The 13,568-nt window shown below is 42.4% G+C and overlaps 1 protein-coding gene across 2 annotated transcripts in view; it reads left to right on the top strand.

Annotated features, from left to right (window-relative positions):
* Positions 1-13,568, top strand: part of CFTR (CF transmembrane conductance regulator) — an 89,080-nt gene that overhangs the window by 72,131 nt on the left and 3,381 nt on the right. For both annotated transcript variants that reach the window (XM_081928918.1, XM_081928919.1), the window contains 3 exons: positions 5,249-5,338; positions 9,666-9,838; positions 10,987-11,092. In XM_081928918.1, coding sequence (XP_081785044.1) covers positions 5,249-5,338; positions 9,666-9,838; positions 10,987-11,092 — 369 coding nt within the window. The remainder of the gene's footprint in view (positions 1-5,248; positions 5,339-9,665; positions 9,839-10,986; positions 11,093-13,568) is intronic.

Raw genomic sequence — 13,568 nt, 5'->3', positions numbered from 1 at the left:
CAAAGAAGGGCCGCAGATTACGACCGTAGTGTCTGGATTGGTTCATATGGAGTGAGGCAGTCCTTGAGGTATTTTTAAGGCTGTTTAATGCTTTATGGGTCAAAACCACCACTTTGATTTTGGCCCAGAAACAAATTGGCAGCCAGTGCAGTTGAGCCAAGATTGGTGTTGTATGCGAGCGACCTGGCCATCTCGCCTATGGCACTTGGGGTATCTGCTGCCTCTTCTAACTCTCCTCCCTCTCATTAGGTTGTAAATTTATGTATGTTAACATGGGAACTAAATGAGACCTGCATAAACATATGTAGGTTCAGGCCACATTCACGTACAGTGGTACCTCAGGTTACATACGCTTCAGGTTACAGACTCTGCTAACCCAGAAATAGTACCTCGGGTTAAGAACTTCGCTTCAGGATGAGAACAGAAATCGTGCTCCAGCGGCGTGGTGGCAGCAGGAGGCCCCATTAGCTAAAGTGGTGCTTCAGGTTAAGAACAGTTTCAGGTTAAGAACGGACCTCCGGAACGAATTAAGTACTTAACCCGAGGTACCACTGTATTAGTTTACAGAGGTCATAAGTAAGGTTGAAATGAAGTATAGTTGTTTTTTTAAATTTATTAAACAGGGTAGTTCACAAAGTAAAAATGCAAGATAAAAGACACAAAACCCGCCCGCAAACCGAAAACTCCCTCCCTATAGACAGTTGCTGCTTTTAATTACAGTTGCATAGTATTCATATATCCTGTGACAAGAACAGTTGCAATGTCGGAAATCCAGCAGGAAACAAGACAGCAACAAAAAGTCAGCATTACAATGAGCTGAACCATCTGCTGACCTATACCCATGAGCAGAACTCCTAGGGAGATCAATAACAACTCTAAATGTTGGGCAAGGGACCAGTATTTAGATTACTTCCTGTAAGGCATCAATCCTGCAATATACTTCTTGGCTTATGCTTTCATCGATGCCCATAGGAGTCAGTGTGTCTAAGGGATGTTTGGTCTATGTTGAGATCAGATCCCCAAAGACCTGTAATTTCCAGTTATGTAGTGTTCCTGTTCAGTGTTCTCCATATTTGACAGCTAAATGACAGTGTCCACTGATGACTCTGTGAGGCCTATGTATGTTGCATTCAGGAGGCTGCAACAACACCGAAAAGGGATGAGAGAAGTCATTTGGACTGCCAGATTTATCTAGAGATCTTTAAAAGCTCTGACCACAGGAAAAGCACACACAGATTTGATTTCCACTCAAATGCTAGTATATTAAAATCAAATGCCCTGTTCCCACAATGAATGTATACAATGGATGCTATGATAGGGGAGAGTTGCTCATAGTCTCTGAATAGGATGGAAGTGACAGCAGCTATATTAACCCAACAGGAGTTGTATCCTGTTTCATATTTGCAGTTTCCTTATGCAATATATAGAAAAAATAGGGAGATTTGGGGATTTCACAAGCTTTTGTCCGCTTGCATGTAAAGTTTCCAGTTTCCTCATTCCCCCCCTTCCTTGTATCTCATTAATGGATTTTGATCTGAAGGGTGTGATGTCAGTTAAATGTTTGGCCAGATTAAGAAACTAAAGGAAATTAATTCTGAAAATTACTTTACAAAAAGAAGCAGCATTCCTAGGAAAGTCAGCTGAATTGGCACGTGAAAACCTAGTGTGGGCAGCATTTTGTTTAGAAGTATCACCTGTGCCATGAAGGTACGATACCTTTCTCTTCTGAAAACTGGTTTGTTCACTTCTGTTTTCTTTGCCACCACAGGAGTTCAAAATATTTAAATTCCTTATTTTAATATGCAGCAAACCAAGTGTAAACAGAGGTATGCCAGACATAACTTCGTCTCCTGCCTTTGTGCCACCACACCCAGTAATCTTAAAGAAGCTAATCCCAAGTCAGATAACACCGCCATCTTTAAGAAACCACTGCCCCACATAAGAAAACAAAAGCCGAAATGTACATTCCCTGCCTTAGGGAAGTTATTTTTCTCATCCCAGGGAAAAATATACCTGCTGAAAGACAGAGAAAGAACCTGATACAGTTATTGCTAACTAAACAACACACAGTACCTTCTGTAGTTTCCAGATTTCTAAGCATGTTCTCCAGAATAGTTCTGGTGGAGTGAACTGGGACTTACTCCCAGGTAACTCCTGAATTGACAGCAGTTCTGGAGGATTAGTCTAAGGCTGCAATCCCATGCAGGCATACTGAAGTATAAGGCCTTCCAAATTCTGTCAACACACTTAGGGTTGGATGATAAGTGTGTTACTGCAAACAAGCCCATATGTACTTGATATGTTTGATAATGACCTTGAGACATGTCAAAAATGACATGTTTGGGTATGGCAAGTACAGTTGTGAATCTGCCCTTAGTCAGATTCACAATTTTTTTAAAAAAATCTTTTATATTTATGTATATGTTTATTTATACAGTGGTACATCTGGCTACGCGCTGGCCTCTGGCCTCTTGAGTGAGATGGGCGCACAACCCCAGAGTCTGGCAAGACTGGCCCGTACGGGCAGGGGTACCTTTACCTTTACCTTTTACATCTGGCTACGAACTTAATTCGTTCTGGAGGTCCATTCTTAAGCTGAAACCATTCTTATCCTGAGGTGCGCTTTCGCTAATGGGGCCTCCACATTTTCTGTTTGCATCCTGGGGCAAAGTTCGCAACCAGGAGCAGCTACTTCTGGGTTAGCGGAGCTCGTAACCTGAAGCGTTCACAACCAGAGGTACCATTGTATGCTGCTTCTTGGGCCTAGAAAGGGCCCACAAAGCAACTTACAATAAAAACAATTCAAATACAATACAAATAGTTTAAATACAATAAAACAGTGATATTGAATAAAATCAAGAAAAGAGTATAACAGCTGCAGCTGCAGGGGGAGACAAAAGACTTCAAATCAAAATAAAAACTAGATTGGAAAATATGGTGCTCTCAAACTCCATAAAGTTGAGAGAGAGAGGAGACCAACTAAATGTATTTAGGGATGGAGTTTCACAACCTAGAGTCACAGAACAGAAGGCCCTGCTTTCCTTCCCATCCACCAAGCCATGGAGGGTTATGGGATGCTAAGAATGCCTCATATATTTAGTCCAGTTGGTGAAGGGGATTCTATCAAAGGACCTTTGGATACCCCAGTCCCAAAGAACGTCATCGTAATAATCCCTGCACGAATTATCCGAAGGCGTCAGCTATGCCGTCATTCACATAACCTAACTTTTTCCATTTTTACTCACATAGCCAAACTCATTGGATCATCAATTGCATTGTATGGAAATACAAAGCATAAGTGAGCTTATAGATAAGAGGTCACTCACTTTTGGGGGGCTGTCAGCACATTTGCAAAGTGGAGAAAGTTTTGTGGGCTCCACAAAACCCCACAACCCAGAACACTCTGCAACCTCTTCTGTTGGTTACAATGAAATGCTGCTTTCAGGCCTAATTTCAGGTGGGGTCCTCTGGGTGTCAAGGAAGGCCTTTGTGGACACATGTGTGTTTGAAGGCACCAGGTTGGTGACCCCTGTTCTAGATGGTTGTAGCCGTAATGTCCAGGCCAGTTCCTATAGGAACTGAAATAGTCTTTGTTACTTGTTTTATTAGTAATGTAAAAGGGATGAGGAAGAGGGGAAACGATCACCTTTCAGGCTTTCCAATAGGCAGTGTTTATTCAGCAGGCACAATGGAGGGGAAGTGGTAGCGAAAGCCACTTTCTCTGAGAGAAAAATCTGCCAAGGGCCTTCGGTGACGCAGAAAGTGTCACATTCTCCTCACCTTCTCAGAGCAGTTGTGAAAGAGTTACTGTCATCTGAAGCGGAATAAATCAATCCTGGCAAGAGTGATACAAAGTCTCTCACACTGCTTAAAGAGATTAAGCAAATATTGAATTTGGACTGTGTCGTTCTCCGCCCCCAAGACACAGTTTCCTGTGTGTGACTAAGAGGTGTCCATTTCTCACCATGGGAGAAGCAGGGAAACAGCTTTAGCTTCATTGACAGACAACAATCTCACTGGCTTCAGTAGGAATTAGGAGCAGGATGTGGGAAGATAAAGCATAACGTTAGACTATAAAAATGCATCTCCTCTACTTCCTTACCTACCGTGACAGGAAACAGAAAGCAGCAAACAGAAAAATGCACACCATAACTTCAGTTGTGCAAGACTCCTGCGCTAATGGATTATTGTTACCGCTTTCCTCACAGAAAGCCTATCACATTCTTGCTATCATGTAGGAGTTTTGCTTCACTTATTTCAGGGGCAGGGACTCGTCGCCTTCCAGATGTTGCCAAACACCAGGTCCCATCATTACTGACTGTTGGCCTTCCTGGCTGGGACTGATGGGAGCTGAATTCTGACAATATCCGGAGCCACAGTTTCCGCTCCCTGTATTATGGAACAAGATAGTTTGGGGCAATTTTGAGCAGTACTTGCTGTTTGGATGGGGTCCTGGAGAACAGCAAAAGCAAAAATATCAGGGAATGTAAATAGAGCCAAGGATACGATTTGGTGCAATGAAGTGGTTTCCTCATTGCGAGAGGAGAGGTTACAGGGAACCAGGCAGAGGGTCTTTTCAGTAGTGGCACCCGCCCTGTGGAACACCCTCCCAGCAGATGTCAGACAGATAAACAGCTATCTGAATCCTAAAAGACAGCCGAGGGGGAGGTTTTTAGTGTTTGATGCGTTTTTACTATATTTTACTATATTTTGGTGGGAGCTACCCAATCAGGTGGGTGCTGTAATAGGGTGGCGCTGTGGTCTAAACCACTGAGCCTCTTGGGCTTCCGATCGGAAGGTTGGCAGTTCGAATCCCCGCGACAGGGTGAGCTCCCGTTGCTCTGTCCCAGCTCCTGCCAACCTAACAGTTCAAAAGCATGCCAGTGCAAGTAGATAGATAGGTACAGCTGTGGTGGGAAGGTATATGGCATTTCTGTGTGATCTGGCTTCCTTCATGGTGTTCTGTTGCACCAGAAGCAGTTTAGTCATGCTGGCCACATGACCCGGAAAGCTGTCTGTGGACAAACGCTGGTTTCCTCTGCCTGAAAGCGAGAAGAGAGCTGCGACCCCACACCCCTCCCCCACCAGCTCCCACTAACACATTTAAAAGGGAATAGGATGTCAATAAGCCAAAGTCATGTTTGAAGAGAAACAGAAAATGGCTGTTTTATCAGCTATAACCTTAGCTCTTCCACATAAATTCTGCTAACAGGTTTTTTTAAAAATTTGTTTTGTTCTACTTCCACAGAAAGTGTTCATATTTTCTGGATCTTTTCGAAAGAACTTGGACCCTTATGGACAGTGGACTGATGAAGAACTATGGAAAGTTGCTGAGGAGGTAGGAATGCCCATTTTTGTTAGTTATATTTTCAGGGAGAGCAATATAATTCCCAAGTGGTCAAGGCATGACAAGGGACTCAGCTACATTGGCAAAGAAAAAGCGCTTTATATGCATTGTATATGCATTATAACACTGTGGCACCAGGTGGCACTGTGGAGTTTTGTTTTTGCCAGCCCGATTTCTGATACAAAGTTTACGCATTTAACTGAAACGTTTTTTTGATGTGTCTAGATCCAGCCAAAATGGCCCAATAACTTTGTTACTCCCCTCTGATAAGATGTTGCGAATCAGACTTTTTCCTTCTCCTAGATAAATTGCTGTCTCATTAAGGAAAGTGTGGTGTGGACAACTGCAAATATTTGTTGCTCGTTTAGTATGTCTGCCTTGTGCATTTTAAAAACTACTTTAAACTTTGTAATCATATGTAATTCAATTCATTTGCTGATCAGGTAAGGAAGCAGAAATATATGTATTTATTTACTTGCTTGCTTGTTTGCTATATTTATATAGCTACCCCATAACAGAAGTTGTTTGGGCAATTCACAAGACAATGAAATAAAATAGCACGATATTAAAATACAATATAAACCATCATAAAAAACAGTTTAAAATATTTTTTTAAAAAAACCTGAAACACAGTATAAAACTCAGTTTAAAACTAACATAAATTATGAAACAAAATAATGGGTGAATAAGGATTGTATTCGCCTGGTACTGAAAAGATCACAAAAATGGAGCCAAGTGAACATTTCGAAAAAGTCTATTCCATTACCAGGATGCTACCCCTCCCCCCGAATGCCTAGTGGTTATCCAGTTTATTTCATTTGGCTGGGTACTAGTCTATCAGTAGGTTGTAATTACAAGACTTAGATTAGAGAGTGGGCAGTGGTCCTCCCATTCACCCCAAAATGGGTCTAGCCATTCTCAAGTACTCCAGTTGAGGACTTGAAAGAGTTCCTTGTGTTAGAATTCCTGCTCTGTGATTGCAGTCATGGGATTGTTGTCTTTCACATGATGGTGTATGTTTTGACTCCACAAAGTGGGAAGTAACAGAGACAGGATGTTTGTGTTACTGTGTTCCGTGAAGTGGGACTATTGTCCTTTGTTCTTTCTCTTTGCTGTCTGATGCTAGAGAGAGAGGCAGCCATGTTGCAGTGCTCTGTGTGTGTTTATATGTAAATAAACTAGATTAGCCAAAATGCTGAGTTGCTGAGGTCTGGTCCGCAAACTGCGAAGACTCTGCGGATCCCTAAGTGTGCCGATGTCTGTTGGCATCGGTTGCTGTGATGTTCGGACTTAAGAAAGCTTTTGAAGCTCCTGAACGATTGACCAGGAGGGAGAGAACATGCCACTCAGGCATGTGTCTCTGCCAGGGTCCTACTCGAGTGTAGGACAAGCTCCTGACACCTTGTAGCATCTGCCTTAGGTTTTTCCAAGGCCACATGCATTTGGCACTCCTACCCAGGGGAACTTCCTTGGAGTTGCCTCCACGGGGAGCTGACCAGGGTCCTGATTTTCTGTACTAGGCCACTTCCTTGCAAAGTCTCACTAACACTCTCACAGGATCCTACTACATACAAGGTAAGCAGCAGTAGGAGATTGCGGAGTAGATTTTCCCAACTGGGACACAGAATATGCCCCAGAATCCCTTTAATGTAAGGCCATTTCTCTCTCAGTGGAAGGAAAATAGAGAATGCCAACTACAGGGTTGGCATACTCTCCTCTGTGGTTTGGAGATGTGTTGACAAACTGGGAAGGCTATGGATCATCTGAATCCATTCCTTCCCTGAATCTGGCAGTTGGCCCACTCCTTTTCAGAGCTCAGATATTGGGAAAGCAAATTCTCTGGAAGTTTCCAGGGTGGCAGTTGGACCTTTCGCTCCATCTTTAATGAGGGAGATCCAATGCTTCGTTGAACCACCTCTCAGGGATCTTAGATCACAGATCCCATTGTTTAAAGAGGATGATTGAACTATTATAAAAAAGTTATTTCACAATAACTCTTTGATTTAAATTAGATCGGGCCATGTCTTCCATCATTGCCCCCTCTTGTATTTGTGTGTGTGTTTTGCTTCCATAACTGTTCATACCACATCTTCTTAGTATTACCTCATAGCCTTCATTTGCAGTTTCACGACATGTTTTATTTGCCTTTTCAAGCTCTGCACAAACACTTCTTTTTGCCAAAGCATCTAGTTGGGTGGCCTTCTGTTAAGATGTTGTAGCACAGCACTGCTTTTAAATATGTTTTAATATATGATTGAAAATGTGGGTCACCACTCATAAATAAAGTGAGGCAAACCTCAAAAGAAGATAGAAAATCTATTTACTGAAGCACTTATGAAGATATGCTTCACACACACATATATGGAGAGGGAGAGAAGCAGCTGAATTATTTTCCTCAGGAACATATAAATCAGATAGTGAATCACTGTATTTAAAATATTAACAGGTTGTTGTTTTTTTAAAAAAAACATAATTCCTGTAATCTTAAGGAGTACAAAAGAATATGCAATAAATCTAACCTACAAACCTTTAAAGATTTGTCTTGATTGGTTGGTTTATTTTTGAAATTTGGGCTTATTTTCTATCAGCCATTTACAGGGGTGTCCTGGGCAGGGGCAGTTTTGGTGGTGGAGGGGAGTAATTTAGTAACACAGAGATCAGATATACCTACTGGAAGAGAAGAGCGTAGCACTATTTATTTAAGAGTGCAGCGCTATTAATAAATGGCACTATCCCAGTCTTTGTGCCTGTTTTGAAAATAGATTACAAGCATGGAGGAAGAATCCCTCTAAGTATAGCTGTCACTGAGACAGAGCACATGATGTAATACAAATACTACAAGCTAAGTATCTTAGGAAGAGCAGCGGATAACATGAAAAATTGTCAGTGTGGACACCTTAGATTAAATCCAATTAAATGGCCCCTATTATCCAGCTTTGAATTTGGCTGTCAAGTATGCTAATATGTGCAGTCTATGCAAGGTGTCTGTTCCTACTAATTTTATTTATAAATCGCTTAGTAAAATAAATCTCCCCTTTGTGTACCTGAAATAATTAACCATAATTCACAGATAACATCAGAAAATATTAAAAGCAGCTATACAGTGGTACCTCAGGTTACATACGCTTCAGGTTACAGACTTCGCTAACCCGGAAATAGTGCTTCAGGTTCAGAACTTTGCTTCAGGATGTGAACAGAAATCGTGCACCGGTGGCGCGGCAGCAGCGGGAGGCCCCATTAGCTAAAGTGGTGCTTCAGGTTAAGAACAGTTTCAGGTTAAGAACGGACCTCCGGAACGAATTAAGTACTTAACCCGAGGTACCACTGTACATAGCTAAATTATGTGTCTGGATAGACTTGCTAAAACAAAGGTTTTAGTGGGTGCCGAAAACAGTATAAGCGAGAGTGCCTGCTGAATGTGAATGTTAGGTCTTTTTAAAAAAGAGAAGCTTGGCTATTAATTGAAGCTCATAAAATGTGTGTCCCTATAGTACGTCAAAAAATACTTTTTACTAATCCTATAAATTTGTGCTGCTCTCAGTTACGCGGTGTAATCCCCTTTGTGTCTAATTGAAATTCTGATAAGGCCCACTGACCACAGTAGACATTTAAAAATGGCAACCATTTGTTCCAGATGACCAGTTGTGGGAAATGGATGACACACACATTTAGAGGTTTTATCTAGTGTAAGTGTGGTTAATTGGCTGAATCCAATGCTATACCATGCCTACCTTGACTGTTAAAGCAGGTTTCAAATTATAGTCAATGTTTCCTATTAAGAAGGAACAATCATTGTGATGATATAAATTATTGGTGTTGGTGTATATATCATTACTATTACTCACAGATTAAATAGATTTCAACATAAGCTCACCGTTTCTGATGGATCTCTAGGCCTTAAGTATATATTACTGTTTATTCTGAACTGAACCTCTTAAACTATCAAAGGGAGGAGTGCAGGGGCACTCCTTTGTTTTCTGAGCATTCCTGAGATGGCATCTCTGTGTTCTGTTTCTGTGGCTATAATCTGTAGCATTTGTAACCTAGAAGTCATTGTTTAGGAGATGTCCCTAAGCCACACAACATGGCTAACACATCGAACTTTTCAAAGTCCATTTCCAATATCAACTTATCGTGTGATGCAGGAGGGTGTTATTTGAGAATGAAATTGTCTGCACCCTTCATCATGTGGGTCTAGATGCCTAGTGCTGTGGATTAAGGCCAAATAGTCATAACTTTTGCAAGAAAGAAAACCAATTTGTGTGAAACAGAATGCTTATCTCCCACTGCCTCCCAACCCTATTCTTATCTCCTTCAGGTTGGACTGAAATCTGTAATAGAGCAATTTCCAGGCAAGCTTGATTTTGTCCTTTTGGACGGTGGCTGTGTCCTCAGCCATGGACATAAACAATTAATGTGTCTTGCCAGATCAATTCTCAGCAAAGCAAAAATTCTTCTTCTGGATGAACCAAGTGCTCATCTTGATCCTAAGTAAGTACGAGACAAATATTTTGTCCAGTTATTTTCATACTGGAATAGAATAAAACAGTATCATGTTAATAATAATAATTCTCCTTGTTTTACATTTGCCATTTGCCATCTGACCTCTGCTGAAATACTTCCAGTGAAAGCGAACTTGCCACCTTTTGAGGCAGTCTATGCCACTTTTAAATGGCCTGTTCCATTGGGTAGATTCTCCTAACATTTAGCCAAAATCTGTTTCCCAGGCATTTCCACCCATTAGTTCTAGTCCTCCCCTTTAGACCAACAGAGAAAGCTCCTCTCCTCCTCCTCCTCCTCCTCCTCCTCCTCCTCCTCCTCCTCCTCCTCCTCCTCCTCCTCCTCCTCCTCCTCCTCCTCCTCCTCCTCCTTCTTCTTCTTCTTCTTCTTCTTCTTCTTCTTCTTCTTCTTCTTCTTCTTCTTCTTCTTCTTATTGTTATTTGTAGCCCGCTCATCTGACTGGCTTCTCCCAGGCACTCCGGAAGCTTCCCACAAATATAAAAGCATAATAGCACATCAAATATTTAAACAATTTCCCTATACAGGGCTGCCTTCTACAAGTTGTGTAGTTATTTATCTCCTTGGCATCTGATGGGAGGGCATTCCACAGGGCAGGTGCCACTACCGAGAAGGCCCTCTGCCGGGTTCCCTGTCATTTCACTTCTTGCAGCGAGGCAAGTGTTGCAGTTCTCTGAAGACAGCAATCATGTCTCTTCTCCAGAATAAACACCCCTACCTCTTTTAAGCATTCCTTATAGGAACCCTCACCATCCTGGTCATTCTTGGGGTTGCCTTAGGAGAGGAAATCACTATCAAGGTGGTTTAACTCTGCAATGTCAGCATACCCCTTCTGGTTTCCTACAGCAGATGTTGACCTTTTCCCAACTTTGTCTGGTCAAGGCAAGAAGTGAATGAAAACAGTTACTTCAGAACAAAATACTGAGCAACTACTTCAGTAGTCGCATTGCAGGAGTAGTCACTGTAGCAACAGTAGGCGTCATGCTGACATTTCATCTGAACTGAAACTTCCCTATTGCAATGCTGTAAAAAGCCTAGCAAATACTGTAAAAGTGTCAACTGCATGTAACCAAAAGTTTATATTTCATTCTTCTGCATATTAAAACTCGTTTACCTTTCAGGACTTTCCAAGTCATTAAAAAGACTCTCAAGCAGGCTTTTGCAAACTGTACAGTAATACTCTCAGAACACAGGCTAGAAGCACTAATGGAATGCCAGCGATATTTGGTGAGTGCCTTTCAAGAATTAGGCGCGATGTCCAAGGTAGATCCAGATAGCTACTTTTAGGCATGAGTAAGGGCTTGGAGCGGGACGCGGGTGGCACTGTGGGTTAAACCACAGAGCCTAGGACTTGCCGATCAGAAGGTCGGCGGTTCGAATCCCCACGGCGGGGTGAGCTCCCATTGCTCAGTCCCAGCTCCTGCCCACCTAGCAGTTTGAAAGCACCTCAAAGTTCAAGTAGATAAATAGGTACCGCTCTGGCGGGAAGGTAAACGGCGTTTCCGTGCGCTGCTCTGGTTCGCCAGAAGCGGCTTAGTCATGCTGGCCACATGACCCAGAAGCTGTACGCCAGCTCCCTTGGCCAATAAAGCGAGATGAGCGCCGCAACCCCAGAGTCGGTCACGACTGGACCTAATGGTCAGGGGTCCCTTTACCTTTACCTTTAAGGGCTTGGAGCATGTCCAGTGGTGTTTGTTCTGGACTTCTTTCATTTGAATAGCAGGCCCTGCAATATCACAAGCTGTGTTTGTATGCTCTGGTCCAAAGACACCATGGACATGTGCAAACTTTATATCCCAACCAACATTATGTTCTAACGGGTGCAAATTATATGTGCTTAATTAATATTTTTTTTTTTGCATGAAATGGATGTTTACAAAGCATATGTAACAACACCGCTAGTCACACTTCCTAAAACATGGTGCACCTTTGGAGCCAGAAATCTAGTTTTTGAGCTCAATCCAGAAATACACATTTTTTAGAGGAATTCTTTGATAGCACAATGTTTGCGTTCTGTGCTATCCCATAAGACTTACTTATGGAAATGCACAATGTACTGTAGGTATTCCCCCCTCCCCGAATAATCAATACAATCATGCCAAAGGGCAAATAGTTAGAGTATTTCAAACAAGATGCTTATTGACACTTGAGTTGCTGTTACTAGTTTTGTTGCTCATAATTTTTTTATTGCCTGGTTTAAACTGTATTTTGGGATTTTCATTTATATTGTTTTGATTGCTCTATGCAAACTGCTTCAGGTCACCTTGTGGCAGGAGGTGACTTATAAAAGCATTAAATAAATAGACAATAGTTGGAGAGCAAAGTATGCTATGCTAAGGTATTTTCTCCTTCTTTATAAAGCAGAGGAGAATTTTTCAAGAACCTAGCAAGTTATGTTAGGAACTGTGTTTCTGGAGTCTCAGAAGGAAACTGATCATCACTTTGAATGCCAATAGTACCTGGCTTGATACTGCGCATCTTCCAAATTCTTTCACTTCTATAAAAGGGAGATATGAAGAAGGAAATGTCAAGTTCTGTATCAAAGTACTAACCGTCCTGGACACAACTGTCTAATACATGATTTACAGTTTTACTTCTCAGTTCTGATAGCAAGAACACATAAGTCAACAACAGCACAAACTATTCATGCAACATTTTTCACAACCGCATTTTCTCTCTCTTACTCATGCACACTAGGCAGATAGAATAGCTTCCCAGGTGGACACATTTTTAAAATGGTAAACGTTTTCCAAGTTCCAGTGTTATTTCCCCATTATCACCCCTCATTTCTTGCGCACATATACGTGAACTTTTTGGGGGAGGAAGGAAGGAAAGGTGCAAAAATTACTCTTTTCCTATTATAATATCTCCTCTGAGCAGCTGTACAAGGCAATCTACCTAGTGAAATACAAATAAATGGAATTCCTTATATCATGCAGTGGATCTGTTAATGAACAGAGCGAAACAATATAAATACTGGTCGTTATCCAACGCATTGCTTGTGCAGTGGAATTCTCCCTCCGCACATGTGCTCTGTGCCCATCCCAAATGTGCTCTGGAGGGCTGTGGAAACTCCTGGAACAGATTTAGGGTGTGGGGGGAGAGGGGAGAGGAGAGGAGGACGAGGTTTTATTGTGCATAAAATGGATACTTACCCCTTCCACTGGGTGGGCGGGTATTGCGGATCCTTGCTCTCAGTCACCATCCCCAGGCAGTGAAAACAGAATGCACATGGCCAAGTGGTCATTGAGGGAATTTCCCTTGGCTGCCTGGATAGCTGGCTCAAGTTCCTGCCAGCTGCTGCAATTCAAATTGGCTGAAAAGGCATTGCCTGCACGTATATATGGGCCATAGCCAGTGGCGTAGCGTGGGGGGTGCAGGGGGGGCCCCGGCCACACCGGGCGCAACATCTGGGGGTTAGGCTTAGGGGGTGCAAATCCACGGGTTAGGGGGCGCAAATCCATGGGTTAGGGGGCGCAAATTACTTGCCTTGCCCCGGGTGCTGACAACCCACGCTACGCCACTGGCCATAGCTGTCAATGTTTTCCTTTTTTAAAGGGAAATTCCCTTGTTCCAAATAGGATTCCTTGCACAAAAGGGAAAAGTTGACAGCTATGATATGGGCAGCCAGCAAGGTATAATAGCAGGCAGCGCCTTCCTACCACAGTGCATACACAATAACTTTGTTGCCCACTTTGTTGGA

Source organism: Podarcis melisellensis (assembly GCF_964234715.1).
Source record: "Podarcis melisellensis genome assembly, chromosome: 10".
Taxonomy (NCBI): domain Eukaryota; kingdom Metazoa; phylum Chordata; class Lepidosauria; order Squamata; family Lacertidae; genus Podarcis; species Podarcis melisellensis.
Note: the sequence above shows the minus strand (reverse complement) of the source record. Positions and strands in the feature narration are given on the sequence as shown.